The following is a 22,603-nucleotide window of genomic DNA, read 5'->3' as shown; positions in this document are numbered from 1 at the left end:
CCGTCAGGGCCGGTGGGCCCATAGGAAGTTGAAATGGACCAGAGCTTCCAGGGGCATGCAGGAGCATCCCTACAGGATGCACCCCAGTGTCCCCTGCTGACTGGTTCCCGTGCTGGGGCTGCCGTGGGAGATGGCCCCACAGCCCAAGAGATTGGACTGTGGTGGCATTTGCTTTGTCTAGTTCCCTCCCATGGCTCTTTGTTATCCCCCCATGTGCAGCTCCAGATGGCTCCCCTCCCTGCTTGGGGTCTACGCCCTTCACACCAGGAAGATACGGAGGTAGAAAGAGCTGCTGCCGTTAGCTGGCTACTGCTCCTTCTGCCATCGGCGTCTGGCCCTGTGCTCCTTGCCACGGCAATGCTCAGGGAACAGAGGCTGCCATGTGTTTTGCTGGGGCGGAGAATGAGGGGAAATTGGGGGAGGGAACGAACACCCTCCCTCCTCCCAGCTGGCTTCTGTGCCATTACCGGGCTGGTCGCGGTTCCAGTGGGTGTACATGACCTCGTCGCCACTCAGCCAGCGGAAAGCGCCCGTTTTGTTGTTGTCCTGCAGCGCCGTCCAGAAATACTCACTGTCCCAGCCATAGATGAGGCTGCTGACGTACGCCTGCTCAAACCTGACACGGGAGAGCAGTGGGATGCCCTGCCGTTAATCTTCCTCCTCTGTGGCTCTGGCCCCAAGACACGGGTCTGTTCCCGCCCTCAGCCCCAGTGGAGATTCTGGCGTTTAGCTCTGGAGAACCCAGTTCAATCCCCAGCGGCTGTCACACAAGGAGTACAGTCCCAGACGCTTTCTGCTGAGTCCCCTGCTAATTAACTCTGCCTCCTGTTACTCCTGGGGGAATTCTGCACCAAAACATTAAAAATTCTGCGCACAACATTTTAAAATTCTGCTTATTTTATTTGTCAAAATAACACACTATAATCACAACAGTTTCAATTATTTTTGGTCATTTATTTCAAAATACCTGTCAGCAAGTATGTCTGTAACAATACAGACAACAAAAAAAGTTTCAGGATATGTTTTTTGACAAATAGATTCCTTACTAGGCCTATTAATACAGAACTCTGAGTAATAATTCATTTAAACTACAATATAGAACCGTATTTCCCATACTTCTCAGAAGCAGTGCAAAGGCTTGGGGGTATCGGGGGTAACCAAGGAGCTGAGGGAGAGGGAAGTAAATTGCTGGGAAGGAACCTGGGTGTGAACTTGGACGGTTGTTGGGAAAAGTATGGAACAGGTTTTTTTGGGGGGTGGGAAGGGATTGTTAAGGAGCTTTCCCCATGCAGACCCTAGCTGACCCCTAGCCTCTCCCATTCAGTCAGTCACATCTGCCCCTGTCCCCATATGTTTCTTTGCCCCCACTCAGCCACTCCCCTGTCCCCATGTGTCTCTGTACCTCCCTCCCACCTATGGCGCTGTGCTTCCATTCCCATTCAGCCCCTGTCTGACCACCCCATAGCACCCCACGCTGTCTGTCTCCCCATAGCCCCTGTCTCCTGACCTGGCCTGACAAGCTCTGAGAAGAAGGCAGCTCTCTCTCTTCCCTCGCTGGCCCTGAGATGCAGCTTTGTTCTATCGCCACAGCGCTCTCTCATGGGCAAAAGGCGGAACTGCAGCAACAGTTCTGCAGAAGCTTTTTTTTGTGCGCAAAAAAGTTAGAAATCTGCAGGGCTCATTAATTATGCACATAAGCAGTAGCGCAGAATTCCCCCAGGAGTGTCCTGTGGTAAGTACCGTTATCCCCATTACATAGATGGGGGAAAAACGGGACGTGACTTGCTTCAAGGCTGCACAGCCAGCCACTCAGTGGCAGAGCTGGAAATAGAAACCAGGGTACTCCCTCCCATCCCTTCTTCAGACCACAGGCCATCTCTGCTAATGAAGTATTCAGCACCAAGCTGGGGGGTGGGGGATGGGACTCCAGTGACCTCAGCTACGGTTATGGGAGTTTCCCAGAGGGAATGGAAGCCGAACACCCATGACAACAGAGCTAATCCCCAGAGTGCACCCACCTGTTGGTGATGGTGACGAGGGTGGCCTTGTAGTCAGTGCACATCTTCCGTGCATCGCTGTAGGTCACACGGTCTTCTCCTAGCCAATAGCAGGAGGGGCTGTGCCATTTCCAACCCTGGGGCAAGAGAAGACAATGATGGTAAGACATTTTGCAGACTTTAGTACTGTCTGAGCAGATGTGCTTTCCAAGTGCCCTTTACCCACAATGCAGAATTGTCCAGTGGAACTCACTGCTACAAGATGTTACTGAGGCCAGGAGCCTAGCAGGATTCAGACATATACATGAATAAGAACCACCTCTGCAGTTCCACTAGCTAGGATAAAACAATCTGCTGGGGATATAAACCCTCTTGCTTCAGGCCACAAGAAACCCCTGATGGCCTAGGGTCAGAAAGAGCTTCCGCCACAGACACGTTATTGAACAAGCGTCCACTAGGGGGTTCCTTGCATCCTCCTCTGAAAGCAGCTGATGCTGGCCACACGCCTAAGATAGACGCTGGGTTTCATCCAGTCTGGCAATCCCTATGCAAACTAACTAGAATTACTTAGGACAACACTGTTGTCCCTCATCCAAAACCCAGCGGCAAAGAGCCCCCTGCAACTCCTGGGGCACTGGGCTCAGCATGGCTTCAGCGGGAAGAGCGCCATGACCTGACTCACCACCATCACTTCCTGAAACACCCTGGGTTTTTCTTGGGAGGTCTCCCATCCACGGGCTAACCCGGCTTGACCCTGTTTATCTGGGGAGATCTAACAAGATTGCAGCCCGAGAGGATAGGGCTGCAGAAAAAACATTGAGGCAGCTTCAAAGTAACAGAAAAATCTGCGTTGCCAACATCCCATCCCCGATTGGAGGTTCAGGGAGGGGAATACAATCCTCTCCTTATGCGGGAAAGCCAAGCAAATAGCAAGTCCCACCGCAGTCCGCTTTAATCGCCTTGGTTTGCTGATGCTGGAGCCTCTCTGGAGTTGGGGACACAATAGGGTCTATTCTCTGCCAGAGCAGTATGGGCTGACGGGCAGGAGGGACTGTGCAGAGCGCTCCAGAAACGCTTGGCAAAGGCAGCGCAGGCAGCCACGGCTGCATGGGGTGGGAGGAAGGGGGCTTGATCGCTGCAGAGAAAGGGAGGAAGAGTGAAAGGAAACACTTGGAACAAAAGAAAGAGCGGGGAGGGGATTTTCCTTGCCCAGACTGAGACCGGGGTGGGGGTGAAGGAAGGAGGGGCTCAGCTGGAGAAATTGGCCTTGCTCAGGCCTGGGCCACATTGCCACTTTCCCGCGCCCTAGGGAAGCTAACAAATCATGTATGGTGTGAGCAAAACAGGCTGAGCTGTTCATCCACGCCGTCGGGCCTGCATCCCCCTCCCTATTGCCACCCCGAGTCCCAGCACTCCAGTCCAGTGTGCAAAAGACCATCGTCTCCGCCTTTGCTAGCTACACACACTGCCACAACCCACCTCCCACCAACTTCAGCACCACCAGCAGCCGGCCCGACCGCGACAGCTCCCATAGGTGGGAGCAAAGAGGCGGGTGCCGGGCAGGATACGGAGTCACGCACTAGCTTTGTGTATTACGAAAGTGCTAGGCAAACCCAGCTAACGAATCCTCACAACCAGGAGCACAGCTACGTCCGACATGCCAAGGAGGGATGTCAACAGGCTGGAGGGCATGTCCCCTTATCCCTACCTAGCTCCACAACCCGCTGCAAGGTAGGTAAGAATTATCATCCACATTTTGCAGATGGGGAAACTGAGGCAACGACCAAGTGGGAGGACCCTTCCCAAGGCTCACTGAGGGCATTAGCGTCAGGTCCAGGATGTGAACTCCCAAGTTCCCGGCTCCCATTGCTTTACTCAGAGCACTCGCCTGAAAGCGCGTGAAAACCCTTGCATCAAGTACCGCCTGTTCTGAGCGCGCTCCCGCTGGAATGCGGCATGCGACGGGGCAATGGCCTCATGCAAACCCCACCTCTCTTTTCTTGGGGGACTTCTAGCCACAGCCTTATGCCGAGGCAAAACCTGCGGCAAAAAGTCCCCCACAGCAACCAGATAATTATCCAGCCAAATCTGCAGAGGATTCTATTTCCAGAGTGGTATGCCAGGTGCCTTTCCCCGAGGTATGCAGAGGGCATGGGCGCCAAATTTTATTTTTCTAGGTGAGTGCTCCACCCTGCTCCTCCCCAAGGCCCCAACCCCACTCCAACTCTTCCCTGAGGCCCCGCCTCTTCCCACCCCATCCCTGAAGCCCCACCCTGTCTCCACCTCTTCCCACCCCTGTTCCACCCCCGCAACCACCCACCGACCGCTCGCTGCTCTCTGCCCTGTCCTGAGCGCCTCCCGCCAGCCAGCTGATCGGCGTCCCCGCCAAAAAGCTGTGGCTGGTGGGTGCTTGAGCCCCGGAGCACCCATGGAGTCGGCACCTATGGCAGAGGAGCTCCTGCCCCAGACCGAAGAGACGACCGGGAGGTGAGGGAAAGCCTCAGAAGGCAGCAGCTCAAGCTACAGAATGAAGCCCTGATTGCCAAGAAACATCGTGATTATTTCCCGAGGACCCGAGGTCCCTGGCTGGCAAACGGGAAGAGTGTGATCCCTGCCCCGGGAGAGCCCACAATCGAGAGACAAGACAGAAAGAAGGAAGCGCAGCTGAGAGCGCTGGAGTCACACAGAGAGGGAGGCTGGTGCCTCCTCATGCATGGCTTCTGAGCCGACAACACCGGTGTTAATTATTGTTTCACTCCAGTTCAATTGATTTTGTTTGTAAGGAGCAGTGCTGCTGGGGTGACCAGACAGCAAATGTGAAAAATCGGGACGGGGGTGGGAGGTAATAGGAGCCTATATAAGAAAAATGACAGGTTCTCCTGTTCTTCTTTTTATATAAGAAAAAGACCCCAAAATCGGGACTGTCCCTATAAAATCAGGACATTTGGTCACGCTCAGTGCTGCAGTGACGATAGCGCCTTTCAGCCGAGGACCTCCCGGCAAAGGTGGGTCGGGATCGTCAGCCTCAGCTTACCAGTGGGGTAACTGAAGCACAGGGGAGGCCGGAGTACAAACAGAACCCAGGAATCCTGGCTCCCAATCCCCCACCAAGGAGCACGGCTTGCTGTGGGCTCCTGCACCCGCCTCTCACTTCCAGCGTGAGACCGAGCCCGCTTGTCCACTCGCCCCGATCTGATACCAATATATCTCCGTTAACGGTCATGGAGTTACCGCTGCTTTACCCTGGTGTAGGCAACGGGAGACTGGCTCTGAGACCAGGAGTTGAACTCGCATCTCCTCGGTGGGTTCCAACCCCGGGCTGGCCTATAGTTGTGGGTTACAAACTATTACAACCTTACAGATCCGCCGGCATGGAAATCAGCAAGACAGAAGGGGGAGATGGGGGCAGTTCCTTGCCCCTCCCCAACATCAAGAGAAACAGCATTTAAACGAAGGCTGGAGGAAGGGAGAACGGTACCCTTTGGAGCGGCACATGGGTCACCCTCAGAACCTTCCCTCTAGCCCTGGGGACATGCCAGGGGAATTGCAAACTGCATTTCTCCGACACTGGCTCTCCAAGGGCTCTGGGACACAGTGGGTTAATACACCAGCCCCTCTCACCCATGGAGACCTGGGTTAAATTATTGCTAAGCAGGAGTTTGGCAGCTCCAGTCCAATCCCTCGTCCACATCTGTCTGCATTACAAAACCACCGCAGCGTTTGGCATGACGGGCAGGCGCTTCTCGGAAGAGGCCCCAGCTGGGAGCAATGAGAATTCTTCACGGCAGCAATCAGAGAGGACCTAGGACCGGGGGCTAAGCCGGGGGTGCTGCAGCTCAGGAGTGATGGGCATGGCAGGGTGGGCTGCAGGTGGGGGGAAAGGTGTGTTTTGTCACTGGGAGCTGGCAACGCCACCTGTTTGCAGCCCAGCTGCTCTGAGCTTCCTCCCTGGTGGGCCTACCCTGCACTTCTGCGCACCCTTCTCAGCTGGGATGACCAACTGGGACCCTTTGGCCCACCCACCCTGTCCCACTGCTCCTGGTCTTCTTCCCCCAGCACCATCCTCCATCCGCTAGTGCTTCTGGTCCCCTTCTTTCCGTGTGCTTCCATCCTCCCTCCCAGAACCCACGACCCAAGTCCCCGTCTCCCCTGCCCCATTCCCCTTCTAACCCAGCCCCCAATACCTCTCTCCGCTGCCCACCACCCAACTCATATGGTGCCCAAGTGCCTGACTTGCTTGTGGATTTTACCCCAATCAATCAGCGGGGTGGGAGGGTATGGATGATGGGGAGAGGGAAGGGAAAAGAAAAGAGAAGCAGCTAGTTGGCTAACCTGGCAGGGAGGCCTGGGAGAGACGTGTCCGATAGCTTGAGGAGATGGTGTTTCCACTTGCGAAAACCACCACCACATTTTCTTTATAGGACAAAGCAGCGCTGCTACTGGCTGTCTTGCAGAAGTCAATGGGCTGGGGACGGGATCCTACAGACCAACCCCACGGAGCTGGGGAGGAGAGGGGGTGGCCTCCCCCATTGCGTAGCTGCTGGCTCGGGAGACGTAAGTGTCTGGATCTGGTGTAGAAGGAATTTGGGAGAAGGAAGGAGGGTTCTGGGGTGGACATATTAGGCTGACGGGCAGGACGCCTGGGTTCCACCGTCAGCTCTGTCACCCTCTGCGCAAGCCAGTGCTTTCTGTCTCTGTGACACGGGGACAGAGATACGGGTCCTGCTCACAGTGCATGACTGCCAGGGAAGCGCACTCCCGCCCCGCAGACGGGCATCGGGTGGGGGGCTGGGAGGGGCAGCTGTGAGAGCAGTGCTAGAGGGAGCCGTCAGGGCAGAAGTATGGGGGATGCTGGGGGTGGGGCTGTAAGGACAGCACTGGGGGGGCTGCGAGGGCAGACACATGGGGAGTACTAGGGGGCCCTGAGTGAGTGGATGAAGTCTGCAGTGTCCTCAATGCCCCTGAGGCAATACTTGTGGGCAATTCCCCCTCAACAACACACTGCTGGCAAAACAGCCTCTCAGACACTTCTACTGAAATCCCAGAGCCTTTCTTCCCTCTTCCTTCCACATCCCTGCCACCACAGGCGTCGTTTGACTTCTATATTTGGAGGGCAGCTCCAGTCAGGCCCATGGGGCCACGCGTGGGTGGGGGTGGACTAATCCTGTGCCTGCCCACAGGGGCACCGTTTCAGATTTGGGGGGGGGGGGGGCAATTTTAACCATGGTTCCATGGGCTACTTAGGCAACTGAAAACTCTAGTGTTTTTGCAGATAATAATTTAGAAATATCCAACAGGAGCATTGTATCTAATTCCCATGTCAAGAAAAAATTAAATAAACTTTAGACCCATTCAGCTCTAATACTAACACATTTGGACATCTTGTGGCAAATCACATAAGGGACACTGGTTAGGTTTAAAATTGTAATGTCTATTCTTACGGAGATACTCTTACCAAAGTCAGAAGGGACCATCACGATCATCTAGTCTGACCTCCTGCACATGGCAGGCCGCAGAACCTCACCCACCGTCTCCAGTTACAGACCCATAACCTCTGGCTGAGTTACTGAAGTCCTCAAATCAGGGCTTAAAGACTTCAAGTTACAGAGAATTAATCATTTACACGCGATTGAACCTGCCAGTGACCCATGCTCCGTGCTGCAGAAGGTGAAAAACCCACATGGTCACTGCCAATCTGACCCGGGGAAGAATTCTTTCCTGTCCCCAAATATGATGATCAGATAGACCTGAGCATGTGGGCAAGATCCACTAGGCAGATACCTGGGAAAGAATTCTCTGTAGTAACTCAGAGCCCTCCCCATCTAGTGCCCTGTCTCCAGCTGTTGGGGATTTTTGCTACAGGCAGTCGCCGATGGGCCACATGCCATCATAGGCAGTCCTGTCATACCATCCCCTCCATAAACTTATCAAGTCAGTCTTGAAGCCAGTTAGGTTTTTTGACTCCGCTGCTCCCCTTGGGAGGCTGCTCCAGAACTTCATTCCTCTGATGGTTAGAAACCTTCACCTAATTTCAAGCCTAAACTTGTTGATGACCAGTTTATATGTATTTGTTCTGGGGTCCACACTGATGCTTAACTTAAATAACTCCTCTCCCTCCCTGGTATTTATCCCTCTGATGTATTTATACAGAGTAATCAAATCTCCCCATGGCCTTCTATTGATTAAAGTAAACAAGCCAAGCTCTTTGAGTCTCTTCTCATAAGGTACAAAGAGTCTGGTGGCACCTTAAAGACTAACAGATTTATTTGGGCATAAGCTTTCGTGAGTAAAAACCTCACTTCTTCGGATGCATAGAGTGCTCTATGCATCCGAAGAAGTGAGGTTTTTACTCACGAAAGCTTATGCCCAAATAAATCTGTTAGTCTTTAAGGTGCCACCAGACTCTTTGTTGTTTTTGTAGATACAGACTAACACGGCTACCCCCTGATACTTCTCATAAGGTAGGTTTTCCATTCCTCAGATCATCCTAGTATCCCTTTTCTGCACCTGTTCCAGTTTTAATTTATCTTTCTTAAACATGGGAGACCAGAACTGCACCTAATACTCCAGATGAGGTCTCACCAGTGCCTTGTATCATGATACTAACACTTCCCTGTCTCTACTGGAAATACCTCACCTGATACATCCTAGAACTGCGTTAGCCTTTTTCACAGCTGCATCACACTGGTGGCTCATAGTCATCCTGTGACCAACCAATACCCCCAATTCTTTCTCCTCCACTGTCACTTACAACTGATAAATCCCCAGCTTATAGCAAAAAGAACAGCGGCTGTTGGTAGCTGAAAGGGCAATGGAACGAGCTATGTTGGGAATTTCCCTTCTGGATCGTATCCCAAATGAAATGATTAGAGAATACAGCGGTGTGAAAGATACTGTCATGGAAAGCAGATATAATAAGCTACAATGGGCGGGCCACATAGCATGGTTCATGGACAATAGGTGGACCGCAATCATTACTGAGTGGTACCCGCGAGAACAGAAAAGACCACCTGGTCGGCCTCCAAGAAGATGGGAAGAGGACATTGTTAAATGGTTTGGACGAACATGGAGAAGAAAGGCAAGAATGTGAGAAGAATGGCGGATGTGTTGTGATCGGCGCAGTCTTAATGACAGCTGAAGACCGATCAATCCCGGTGATGGTAAAAATTCTTCTTGTTAGTCCCTAAATGCATGACCTTGCACTTAGCACTATTAAATATCATCCCGTTTCTATTACTTCAGCTTACGAGGTCATCCACATCTTCTTGTATGGTCTTCTGGTCTTCCTTGGTATTGGTAATACCTCCCAATTGTGTGTCATCCGCAAATTTTATGAGTACACTCCCACTTTTTGTGCCAAGGTCAGTAATAAAAATGTTAAAGAAGGTTGGTCCCAAGACCAATCCCTGAGGAACTCCACTAGTAACTTCCCTCCAGCCTGACAGTTCACCTTTCAGTATGATCTGTTGTAGCCTTCCCTTTAACCAGTTCCATATCCATCTTTCAGTTCTCATATATTAATCCCCATCTTCTCAAATTTAGCTAATAATTTCCCATGTGGAATTGTATCAAATGCCTTACTGACATCCAGGTAGATTAGATCTACTACATTTCCTTTGTCTAAAAAAATCAGTTCTCGTCTCAAAGAAAGGTATCAGTAACTTCCTTACCACCTCTTCAATCCAAGGACTGAAACAACTTTAGAAAAAATCTACAATTTCTGTCCTTTAGGCTACTCACTTTCTGCAGTTCACCAAGTTCGGAACAGATCATTTAACTTTAGGGAACCGTCTATCAGCCCTTTCTTATCTTAATCCGCGGTTAATCACTCTGTTTATAAACAAAATTCTGACTCCCTGCCTCTGGGAGAACCCCTTACAGTGCACACTCAGGTTGCCTGCCTGAGACTTGAGGGGGCAACGCCCCCCACGCCCCCTCATTCCGCCTATACCTGCCACATCCGGATAAGGCTGCCCCTCGCCCTCAGCTCTGACAGAGTGCGGGATGCTTCACGAGGTGAATTAACAGACTCTGATGGAGGGAACGAGTGGAATTCGATGGCTGGATCCCCCAGAGACCTGCCGGCTGGGCATGAATTCAGCTGGCCTCCGAGTTACACACAAGCAGCCTTCACTCGTGGTGAGCTCCCATTTGGTATTTCTCTGGTAACTGGCTGTGCTTTTGTCCTCTGAGGCTAGGTCTACACTACGGGGGGGGTTGACCTGAGATATGCAACTTCAGCTACGCCAACAGCATAGCTGAAGTTGCGTATTTTAGGTCGACTTACCTGGCTGTGAGGACGGCGGCGAGTCGACTGCTGCCGCTCCCCCGTCGACTCCGCTTCCGCCTCTCGCTGCGGTGGAGTGCCGGAGTTGACGGCAGAGCGGTCGGGGATCGATTTTATCGCATCTACACTAGACGCGATAAATCGATCCCCGATAGACCGATGGCTACCCGCTGATCTGGCGGGTAGTGAAGACGTGCCCTGAGTCAGGCTATGCAGCGCTGGCTTTAAGTACCCAGACAGCAACCAAGCACAGAAAGGCGCTCTCGCTTCCCTTGCTGTGGGCAGCGTGTGTGTGTGTGTGTGTGTGTGTATATAACAGATTTCATAGCTCAGGCTGGAACGAGGTTACAGAGAGGTACAGGGCAGCAGGCCAATTATCAACAGGCCATTGATTTCCTTATTGCAGATGACAAAGAGCTGGGGGGGAGGGCGGGAGGAAGGGAATGGATTTTTCTTCATTATAATCTGCAGTCTCAGGATCTCATTTCATTTTCTGGCAGTTTTATCCCTTAGCAATCCAGGGACAGCATGATGGTTTGCAACCAGAGGCGTGCTGTAATTCTGCTGATCTCATAGCTAGGCACGCTTAGGCCGGCCGGGCTGTGATGGGAAATCTCCCCAGTATTAGAAGAACTGGTCGGGGTGATCTACTACGTGGCGTTCTCTGAGTCAGGGCTGAACTCAATGCTCCAGTTTGGCACTAAGGGACCTCAGGGGCATCTTTTTTCAGATCAGCTCTAAAACTGAGGTCCTGAGTACGGCTGGTCACTGAAGATCAAATGGCGCTTTCCCCCCGTGTAAGGAAGGGATATTAACACTGGTGTTCTCACCAACCTAGATAATGATATTCTCCTTTGCCAGTTTACTTGGAAACTGGATTCTTCGTCACTTCCTCTCCTAAGCTGTTGTGTAGCATTACTGTGAGATGTTAAAACAGCTGATGAGATCCACCTTAGAGGTGTCTGCAGTCAGGGGTGGGAGAAGAGATCCCCAGAGAAATGCAGTTTGGGTTCCTTTAGGATGAAGGATACTACAGTAATTTCAGACCACCAGTGCCTTACTGTCATTTGCATAAGGCTTAATCATCTGGGGGTTTTCAAGACTTGGGTGAAACTCACGAACCACCACCTGTGACCGGCTCTAGCCTCTTCTTCCCAAGTATGGCAAAGCACCTTACAAACAGTAATGGAAGGAGCTTCACAGCCTTCACGGGCATCAGGGGAGTACTGTCCTCATTTTACAAGATGGAGAAACTGAGGCAGAGAGTAACTTGGCCACGGCTACACAGCGCGGCCACAGCAGAGCCAGGAACAGAGCCCAGGGAGACCTTGTGTCTCACACACAAGCACTGACAAAGAGGGCAAGCAGGAGGAAGCTTCTCTGGGGTGCAGGACAGTGTCGAGGTCCCCTGTGGGGTCAGTTGGTTCTTAGATGGAAAGTCACTCAGGGCAGGCCCTTGTGCAAAGAGCCCAGAACACAAAACCAAGAGAGATCAGGTCGGGGTCCCTGCATCAGGCGGCAGCACCCCAGTAACTGGGTGAGGACGCATGGACAACACAAGGGGTCTGGAAAAAAACGTTCAACCTCGGCACGACCCCTTCAGTGCAGGGCAGTTCACCTCCGGCCCCCACCCTGGGCTGCCTGCAGCGTCACCGGCCAGAGAGCCACCCTGCAGCACGAGGGACCTGCCGGGCACAGGCAAAATGACCCCACGGTGGAGACGCTTCAGTTTCCAATTCTGGCTGAAGGAATCTGTCAGTGCTGCAATGCAATTCCCCTCCCCCCACGCACCACGCCCCTTCTGTCCGCTTGCAAGCCAGCAGCCTGACTTGCCAAAGCCTCATCTCCTCATCTGCTGCCTGCCTTCCTAATCCCACCAGGATCTCAGCGCATCAAGGGGCCAGCTCCTTCCCCACGGGCAGGCAGCCCAGCCGAGCCATGCTGGAGGGATTAGCGTGTCCCTCCTGATGTCTGGCAGACTCTGGGAGTTCCCGCTCTGCCGCACGGCCTGCCAAGGCGCGTGGGCTGGAGGGGAAGGTGGCGAGAAGAGAGCAGAGCGACCGGAAAGACACAGGGGAGGCAGCTGCCGCAGCAGCGTGAAGAAGGCCCGAGGCGGCTAATTGCTCTAGAACAAATGCTGCCCTGGCAGCTGCTTTTAATCCTCTGTGCAGGGTTTTTTATATTAAGCGGCGATTTCATCAGCCCATTTGCACTTGCACACACACACACACACACACACACACACACACACACACACACCCCAAGCTGCAGCAGCCTCAGCGCACACGGCTCAAACACAATGATGGGCAAGCAGGAAGGAGCCCAACCCTGCAGATGTCATTACCAGATTCTGGCCCGTCGAGCCATTCTGAGCCCCCCCCGCAGGGAACCGCGTCCTGCAGCCTCGACTGCCCCCAGCAGCGGCAGGGCTCATAGCCCGGGCACGGCCCCAACTGGAGGGGTTGCTCTGAAGTCAGCCTCGAATAGCGCTGGAGCATTTTTCCGTGCCAGCCAACCAGCCGATCAGGAAGCACGGAACTCACCGCCCTACCAGGCCACATCCGGGCCATCCCTCTGGCCAGCGCAGGAGCGTTCCCTGCATCCGTTTCAACAGCTCTATATAGTTCAGCGTTAAAACGTCTTCCGCTGCTTCGACAGAGGGATCAGGGCAGCTCATTAGTCCTCCATGCAGGAGAGGCTGGGCGTGATGTTGTCCAGTCCCATACTCTAGCAGGAGCAAATGTCTGCATGGCATGACCCCGTCGAAGCCATGCACCGGGACAGCTCTCATGGGCCAGCGTGAGTCAAGCCCCGTCCTTCCTGCAAACCCTGAGCAAAATGAGGATTGACACCCATTTACAAAGGGCCTAGAACTGGACGAGCAGAAGCTGGTGGAAATGCTACGGGATCTGGCAGATGGCCACAGCCAGTTGGTACGGAGTCCCATGTCACTGTTAGCAGCCTTAGTGCCGAAAGAGAGAGGGGGGTGAGATATAATTATACCTAGCTCTCATCTAGCACTTTTCACCTGTAGACCTCACTGCCCTTTATAAAGGAGGTCAGTAACATTATCCCTATATTACAGGTGGAGAAACTGAGGCACGCCCAAAGTCACCCAGCAGGTCAGTGGCAGAGCCAGGAATAGACCCCGGTCTCCCAAAGCCCAGACCAGTGCGCTATCCACTAGGCAACACTGCCACCCCATAGGGGCAACGGTGGAGAAGGAAGAAGTACAATGCCCTGGGACACATGCAGCGGCCTGACACACCCACTGTGACTGCACCGCAAGAGGAAGCTCCCAGCACCCGGGTGTCAATGGAGGACAAATGAAGAGCGGGACCAGATTTCCAAGCGTGCGCCCAACGCACAGAGCCCACGTGAGCCCTCTGAGCGGAGCAAGGTGCTTCTGTTCTGAAAACCTGGCTGCCTATTTTGGTGCAAAATCAGGAGCTGAGAGCCCTTCTGAAAATCCGGCCTCTACCAGGGCGGAGCGGTGAATGCTGCAGGAGAGCACAGGGAAGGAGGAAGTGCAGTTTCTTCCCAGAAGAGTGGGCGCACTTTGGACAGCATGCCCATTCATGGTGGCCCCATTCCCTTGGGCAAAGCAGTTTTGCCATGGTGCCCCCAAGCCCCGGAGTAACCATAACCACTCGAACCTCATTCCATTCCCTTTGCGGCTGGTCCCACGCGTGCTCTATCCCCCCTCCCCTGCTCTCCATCCCATCCTGGGGCAGGGATGGGACACCTCTTTTCACCTCTCCTTTTGACATGTCCGGGTCCATTTATGCCATCGGGGCTCCTTCACAGTGTATGAAGGCACCTTCCAGGCGCCGAAAGCCAAGTACTCTTGGCTTTCCAATCCTCTCGGGGCTGCCAAGCCGGGCCAGATGCCTCGGCAGAGGAACAGGCTTTCGGTGAACGGAGCCGGGGGTTGGGGAGGGGACGACAAATCATTTTGTTTGAAACGCAGACCCATTTCAGGATGAGGGCGGGGGTGCATGTCTTACTGCTACTGGTTTGCCGGTCACTTGCTTTGACAGGGCTAATCAAAGCCTGCCTATGGCCCACGGGCCCTAAAATAACAGGGGGGCGCAGCCTCGCGTTAACCACACTACCAGGGAACAGATGGAAGATGGGATTTATCTGGCTGGACTCAAATCTGCTCCCCCCTGCTCGCGCTAGCTGCTCTCGTGGATGGGAGTGGAGGGTGCGCACCTTTCGCAGGAAGCGCTCTTCTCCTCCCTCGCCAGGATCTATTCCCGTCACCTTGTCCCACTCGGTGGGAGCAGTGGGTCTGGGATTTCAGCGCTCCACCTCTCCCCTGGTAAGGCTGCCAGCAAGCAGCCCCACGAGCCCCCTCTGCAGCAGACATCAACAGCACGGCCACGTCCCACCAGCCCCGGGCCAGCACGCAGCTGGACTGGAGACACAGCTCGGCATTGCACAGCTGGCCTGATGCAAGGGCGGATGCACGTCTGGACACTATGCAGCTGGACAGCACACAGCTGTCAGGAGCCATCTCCCCACAGGCCTAGCCCCGGATCTAGGAGTGTGGAGGGGGGAAGGGCGGGGGTGGGGTTTTCTTCAATTCTTCACTCCTCCTTGCTCAGCGTTAACCTTCTCCTTCAAAGCCCCCTTCTGTAATTCCGGTACTTGGTCCCACCTGCCAGCCAGGTGACAGTCCCTGGGGCTGGACCCATCAGAGACAAGTCAGGGTTACAGCTCTCCGACTCCCCTCCCCTGCAGTCAGACAGGAAGTCAAGCTGTCTGCAACAAAGCTCCATGCAAAACTGAGCCCCACACCAGAGCTCAGGAGGTAGCCTGCAGCTGCGCACACCTCACTAGCCAAGTCTGCCTAGAAGCTGCTGGCTCTGGAGGGCTCATGGGCAACGAGCCAAGAGGCCACAGCCCCACTGCTGTGCCTACAGATCAGTGGGACGACTAGGAAGGAAGCTTTGTCTCACCTCGATGACCAAGGGGTTTAGCTTTTGCATCCCAAGGTCACGGGGGTCGAAGGGAGAGGCTTGGTGTTTCCCCGACCTTCACTGGCCCATTTGGGTTTCCTAAGTCCCTCCCTGGTCATAAGAAATGGAGACACCGTCCCTCCAAAGTATGTGCGCATCGCCATTGGCAAAGGACTGCTCAAATAGGCCCCCACAGCCAGAGCCAGGGGTCCTCTGGCATGACATGGGCAAGCAGGGTGCCTGCTCCGTTCTGAGCCTGTCTGAACTGAAGCAAACAACAGCTCCTTGGCTTGGTCCTTCCAGTACCACATGGGCTTCCTTCCTCTGGCAGCACCCCCCATCCAGTCAGGGCCAGCGTGAGGGGGTAGCAAACATGGCAATTGTCTGGGGCTCCGTGAAGCAAAGTTACATCCTATCTACAGAGTCACTGTGGGTAAATGTCATGCGACTGTTACAGTAATTTAGGCTCTAAAAGTGGAAATAAATCGCACTAAAGCAGCGATTTTCAAACAATGGGGTGCACCCCCCTAGGGAGGAATATTGGCGGGGGGAGAAGGCGATGCTGGGGGACTCAGGCGTCAGCCCTGGTCAGTGGAGCTTGGGCTGGTAGAGGCCCACTCCTTAGTTTCTGCCCTGTACCTCAGCAAGGCTAATGGCAGCCCAGCCCCCAGCCCACTCACCTTCCTGCAGCCGTGGTCCTCCTCCTCCTCTCCCCGCTGGCTCACCCGGCCGGGCTTCTTACAGATGGAGGGCAGCGTCTGGTTACACGGGCTGTCGTTCCACCTCCCTTCCTGGAGAGGATGGCAAAGAGCAGGTCAGGCAAAGGGTGGATCACAGCAAATGCAGCTCTCAAAAGACCAGAGATGGGATATTTTCAGGGGCAAGCTTGGGTAAGTCCCACCGACTCCGTACTTCCTTCCCATGCTGCTCTACATTATCCCATCATTGTGAATCCCCCCTTCCCTTTATCTGTCCCCAGTACAGGGTCGGATCTTGCAGAGAACCTCTGGTTGGTTCAAATCCAGCTTAGGAGGGAAGTGGCTGTTGCGTGGCCTTTGTGATAGGAGTTTGGTGGCACTCGGTCCGCTTCTCAGTGGGTCGGCTGCCCACACATTACAATCACCACTGGAAACGGCCCCCTTGTCAGCAGCCTCTGCAGGAGAAGGCAAGGAATGGGTCGGTCACGGAGACCACCCTCGTGGTCAGGTTTAGGGGACATTGGTGGCACACTGCTGTCTGTGCCACACCCGTACGATGGACACAGAGAGCTCCAGTCTCCGGGGCTGTCGGCACAGAGCTCACACCCATCAATCTAGCTAGTATAAAGTGGATTAGATTTTGATCAGTAAACGTCAGTAAATGCTGATTTCACCAAGCGCACACAAACCTACCGAAGACGATTTCCATCGATTAATAACTGAAATTTACAGATAGGCAAAGTAAGAAAAACTCTGCTTGGAAACTTACTAGGGTTTGAGGTAAGGATATTTACAATGTATCCTCTGACATGCCAGGTTGACAATTTGTGTTTTGATAGTTACAAAGCTTAACTTTTTGAATCTCAGCATCTAGTCATTAAATAATTATTGTCTGACCCCCAAGTAATTTCCCGCAGCTGTACAAATACTTAAAAATAAACATCGAGCTCTGTTGAGATTTAAAATATGTATCGATTGAATCCTGCCAAGCTCCAATTACTCCATTCCAGCCCTGCGAATTGGGTAGGAAAGGTCCCACATCCTGTCCCGCTCCTCCTCCGTGATCAGTCCTCACCGGTCCCCAGATGGTCACGCAGTCCTCCAGGCTGTCTCGGAAGTTGTTGGGCTCAAAGGGGTGCCAGTACGTGAACCTCACCGGCGTCCCATCTGACCACTCAAAATTCATCTGCAGCTTGAGGTCGTTCAGGCCAATCCAGAGCTCCTCGACATCTGCCAAGCAGAAAGGGGAAGAGCAGGTCAGAGTCCAGCTCTGGTGTCTGGGGTGAACCTCACCCTACTAACGCACAGTAGCACGAAGAGAAAAGTCTCCCCTCTCTGAGCATTCATGGATGAGAGGAACGTCTCACAAGTTACAAGCCATGTTGGCTGTGAGCCACCTGGGACAGGGACTGGCTTCCTTGTCAGCTGTTTGTACAGCGTCTAGCGCCATGGGGCTCTGATCCTCAACTGGGGGTCTTAGGGGTTACAGATCAATGATAATGGTCAGACTTTCTGAGACATCCAAGGGAGTTAAGTGCCCAGTTTCCAGATCCGAAGTTCTTTTAGGCTCCGTTGACAATCCAAGCCAATGATAACAATATTACATGCAAGACAAATTCATTAAAAGAACATTAGGGTAGCAAAGTCAAACACTCAAACGTTAGGCCATGCCAGAATTCAGGTTGCCCATACAACCTTCATTTTGGCCTCTTTGTGCGTACTTCCAAGTCTCCTCTGCTATCGTAACCCATGCCAGCTAGATTAAAGCTAACACCAGTATGCCTGCCCGCGCAGCAATCAGACCTTTATTTGCAGGGTAGACATAACCTGTGTTACTTGGCTGCAACAGGACATTCTGACATGCCAATGGTGATTCAAAACTCTTGATTAAACTCATCCATTGACCTGGGTTTGGAACATAGGACCCAGTTTGTACTCGACAAGAAGAGTACTTTCAAAAGGATATGCCTTGCCTTGGCTACTAATGAATAAATACTCTGCGTGTCTGTTCTTGTGGGGAACGGTCTGAAAGTGCTTTACAAATGCTTCTCCGAGGTCGGTTATAGTATCACTGCACTCCATGAAAAGCAGCCACCTCTTGGATGGAACGTGGTGGCTATTTAACAGCGCACGGGAACATTATTACAGAGCAAATTTAGGACAAGATGTGTAGACTAAAACTGTATCTAACTGAAACTGTTGGGGGAAGCTTTCCCTAAGCAGGGACCCAATCTGGAATCAGTCAGGGCAATCCCGATTCTTAAAAGAGTGCCAGGAGATCTTTAATAAGCACTAGTGGTCCAGGGCCTCCGTTTTACATCTCGTGGAAACAATGCCATCACCAGAAGCACAGTGCCCGCCGCCATCCCCCTGGGGCATTGGGTCAGTATTGACTCAAAGAGAATGGGGCCATTCCTTTTTATTCCTGATTGAGATTAAGGTATCAACTGTCAGCCATTGCCCCAGCAGATAAATAAATGATGCACTTAATACATGTTAAGCGCTTCTTGTGCTGTCTCTGATAGCTTCACAAGACGTCAGGGGACGATACTTTCTATAGCACCTTCCATCTACAGATCTCAACCCCATTCACAGATTGAATTAACTACCTTCATAATCCCAGAGTCAGAGAAGTATCCCCAACCCCATTTCTCAGATGGGAAAACTGAGGTGGTGGGAGGGACTTATCCACGGCCACACAACGAGCCAGCATTAGAGCCGGGAACAGAGCCTAGTATGGACCAGATCATGATACCTCTACTCACTCCAAGTAGTATCTTCCTCCACTCGTAGCCTCACTGGAACCACTCCTGGTGCAAGGTATATTACAGAGAGAAAAGACTGTCCAGTAGTTAGGGCGCTCAGCAAAAGCAGGTTTAAATCCCTGCTCCAGCCATGGCCTCTCTGTGTGACCTTGGAGAAGTCACTTAGCCTCTGTGGGCCTCAGTTCTCCATCTGTACAATGGGGAGATTAGCCCTGCCCTGCCTCACTGGGGTGTTGGGAGGATGAATGCATTAGAGCGTGAGGGGCTGAGCTAATCATAGGGGCTCCAGAAGTACCTTTGGTAGATATCCCACATGAATGCATACATGTAAAGGTCAATATGAACATGTATGTGCAGCATAGAACCATGTGCTAGTGAAGAGATGGGCTCCCCCAGCCATGCACATTCCATAAGAGCCAATCCATAGCTCTGACCCGGGTCCCTAGCATGTTCCCAGGTGGCAAGTGTGCAGACCAGCTTTAACCCTACCTTGCTTGATCTGTTTGGTGACAAACTCCAGCTCGGAGAGCGTGTGGATGCTCACCAGGTCCCCACCGCCACGCAAGCAGGTCTTCTTCGCGTCTTGCCAGCTCTTCTTCTCGCCAACCAGCCGGTAGCAGCTGGACTGGAAGGGCTGCCAGGTAGGCTCACAATCAACCTTCACCTCCGACCAGGAGTCTGCAGGGACCCAGAGCAGACTGCTAAGGAGCCTTGTTGCTAACTCCCCGCACGGCCCCTTCTAAGCCCGTTCTCCTCCACGGTGCCAGTGGCGTCCAGCCACATGAGTGCGGGGTCTGTGTTAGGAATGGCAGAGCCCCCAAGCAGCAGGAGGGTCTGGAAATACACCAGACCGGAGTTCCTGAGCCCTGTGGTTCTGCTGTCGAGGGACGGGAAGGGGAGTCGCATGGATCACTTATGAAGTGGCAACTGTTCCCCCAGCGACGGGCCAGATTCCATCTCCAACTAGCACGTTCTCGGCAATTCCCTCCTCCCCACTCTGTGAGCCCCACTGCCATCCTCCCCGCGAGGAATCAGTGCTCCATGAATTCCCCCGGGGCTGCCCCACTTTCCAACTGGCATCTTTACACCAGCACCTGGATCAACTGACTTCACAACAGCTTCAGGGGGGTCTTCCTGCAGTTTGACAAGAGCGCTGAGGTTCTCCCTTCTTAGACCCCTTTTTCCTACCCCCACCAAGGGTGTGCAAATCAGTCAGTCCAGCTCACAGCCTGCAGGACAGTAGTGACTGAAAGCTACAGCCATGTGGCAGCTTTTTGCTGGACTATATGCAGGGCGCTATCAAATTCACAGTCCATTTTGGTAAACGTCATGGTCATAGCGTTTACAAAAAAAATCTTGAATTTTACGGTTTGAGATATTTAAATCTTAAATTTCACAGTGATGTGACCGTGGGAATCCCGACCCAAAAGAGGGTCCGGCGGGGGTTGCAAGGCTATTATAGGGAGCATTGCGGCATTGGCACGCTTACTTCTGCGCTGCCTTCAGAGCTGGGCGGCCAGACAGTGGCGGTTGCCAGGCAGGAACCCAGCTCTGAAGGCAGTGCTGTTGCCAGCAGCAGCGGAGAAGTGTGAGTGGCAATACCATGCCACACCGCCCTTACTTCTGCACTGGGTGCCCGGCCAGCAGCCACCACTCTCTGGCTACCCAGCTCTGAAAGCAGCGCCGAAGTAAGGGTGGCAATACTGTGGCCCCCCTACAATAGCCAGATTTCATGGTCCATGATGCGTTTTTCACGGCCATGAATTTGGTAGGGCCCTACCTATAGGAAATGAGCATGGCGAGCTGCAATCCAGTTCTCAGTGGATGGATGTCCACATTGCATGAACTGCCACCACCACCATCAGCCTTGTCACATAACTTAGGCTGCTCTGTGTTTGTACAGCACCTAGCGCACTGAGGTCCTGGTCCAGGACTGGGACTCCAAGGGGCTATCACAGTTCAAACAGAATTATTAAAATAGTAACAAAACAACAACAACATGCTGACAGCCCCATCAGAAACAGCAAGAGAAAGGCCACGCTAGTAAGAAAAAAAAAATCTCTTGTGAAAATAGATTTACTGAAGGGGGGGAAAAAAAAACCCACCCACCAGATAACTAAAACATAGAAAATAGAGAGTGAGGAGAAGAGCCAGACACAGCCTGGTGCATCGGCTGGTTGATTATTTCTGACACAGCACTATCAGGTAGAAGGTTGTCAGTCAGATACTGGCGTTAGATGTTCCATATATTTCATGTTGGTTACAAAGCAGCCCGAGTGCCAGCTGTAGGAAAGCAGTGACAGAACACACATCTCAGCATGCCTGCCCCAGGTGGCAGGCCAGCAGCTTGGAGAATGCTTTGAACTCATCATAAGGCGGAACCGAGGCTGAAGCGCTGAGCAGCTGGGAGACCTGACCCACATGGAGCTGAGAACGGAGTCACTCAAGATAACCATCAGCTACAAAGCAGAGGAATTTGTTCAACGATTTAGAGCGCCAGACACCAAAGAAGCCTTCTGATTGGACAGCAGTAATGTCACACCCAGAGCGATAATGCCCCCTCCTCCCCCCTGGAATATGATTAAAGCTCCCATTTTGCCTCTTCTAATTTCCATTTCATAATTGCACCGAGCGTCTCTAGGCTGTACCGCTCTGGGGGGAGTTCGTTCTCTTCTTGTGTGGCTGAAAGGTAGGAGGCCAAACACACCTGGGATGTGTAATCACCACCTTGCAGACAGAAGGCAGCGGAGATGAAAGGGGCCTGGAGGAAGGAGGGGAAATGAGTCGCGTTTCCATGGTGCGCATTAGCATTCTGGCAGCTTTCCCACATACTGTACCCACGGTGAGCACCCTCCAACACCAGTCACTTAAAGGGGAGCTGGAGGGTTCAGCCTCTCTTCGTGTCAGGCCCTAAGGTCTTAGGGATGGGGCGGATTCTCCACCGCTTTGCGCCACGGGTCGTCACTGACAGCAGCACAGAGCGATTCCAAATGGGGGCAAAACCATGTGATATTTTAATATCTCCCAACTGGAAGGGCAGAGGCGGGAAATAATCAGAAGAAACCAGTTTGGCAACTTCCGAGAGCTGTCTGGTTTGCGTGATGGGCAAAGGTTCCCTCTGGCTACTGGGGCAGTTCTTGTTCCCTCTGCAGGAGGAGATTGCTCAACCCTCGTCAGAGGAAGAACAACGCAAGCCGCAGTGATAGACGCAATTCTGTACTTAGGGTTCTCAGTAAGCGGCCCTGGGAAGGGAAGTGTGGGAGAGACCGGACCCAACCAGAGGTGCGAGGCAGTGCAGAATCAGGCCCCATCCCTGCCTAGGATCTTAGGGTCTCATACCCAGAGGTGCTGAACACCCTCGCTTTCTTTTTTCCTCCTTTAAAACACAGGAACAAACCAATACTGACAGCTGTGCAGAGTGCGTCCAGGGTTTGGGGAGGAGGGGGGGGGTTGCTTTGTTATTAAAGAAAGGAAAAGAAAAGCTGTGGAGGAGAAGAAAAAGATCTCTGGATACTGCAGTGCGGGCAGGCTCACCTGTCGTGAACGGATCGGAGGTGGCATTGGGTTTCTTCTTGCAAACATAGGGCAGGGCGATGCTGCAGTCCCTGTTCTGCCAGCCCCCCGAGGACTCCGTCCGGATCACCCCGCAGTTTTCTTCGCTGGGATTGTCAGGCTGGTCTACAAGCAGGAGATGGGGGTGGGGAGGGGGTGAGAGGGGAGGAGGAAGGGTAGGGAAAATACGAGCATTAGAGCCCATCCCCTGGATGAATACACAGGAGTTCAAACAGAAACCAGAGCAGAGGAGTATGGTCCGGCTAGCGGACACTGCCAGATGCTTCAAAAAACGAGTAAAACCCTAGAGTACTGATTTTGGAGCAATGCTATACAGCAG

At 53.0% G+C, this 22,603-nt stretch overlaps 1 protein-coding gene across 1 annotated transcript in view; it reads right to left on the bottom strand.

The window, feature by feature from the left end:
* MRC2 (mannose receptor C type 2) overlaps nt 1–22,603 on the bottom strand; it is a 98,196-nt gene that overhangs the window by 31,379 nt on the left and 44,214 nt on the right. The window contains exons 6-11 of the mRNA XM_034755841.1: nt 22,246–22,389; nt 19,201–19,389; nt 17,022–17,176; nt 15,929–16,039; nt 2,019–2,134; nt 468–616 (exon numbers count right to left, since the gene is read on the bottom strand). Coding sequence (XP_034611732.1) covers nt 468–616; nt 2,019–2,134; nt 15,929–16,039; nt 17,022–17,176; nt 19,201–19,389; nt 22,246–22,389 — 864 coding nt within the window. The remainder of the gene's footprint in view (nt 1–467; nt 617–2,018; nt 2,135–15,928; nt 16,040–17,021; nt 17,177–19,200; nt 19,390–22,245; nt 22,390–22,603) is intronic.

This window comes from Trachemys scripta, chromosome 23, assembly GCF_013100865.1.
Source record: "Trachemys scripta elegans isolate TJP31775 chromosome 23, CAS_Tse_1.0, whole genome shotgun sequence".
Classification (NCBI taxonomy): domain Eukaryota; kingdom Metazoa; phylum Chordata; order Testudines; family Emydidae; genus Trachemys; species Trachemys scripta.
This window is presented reverse-complemented; position numbering and strand designations above follow the sequence as displayed.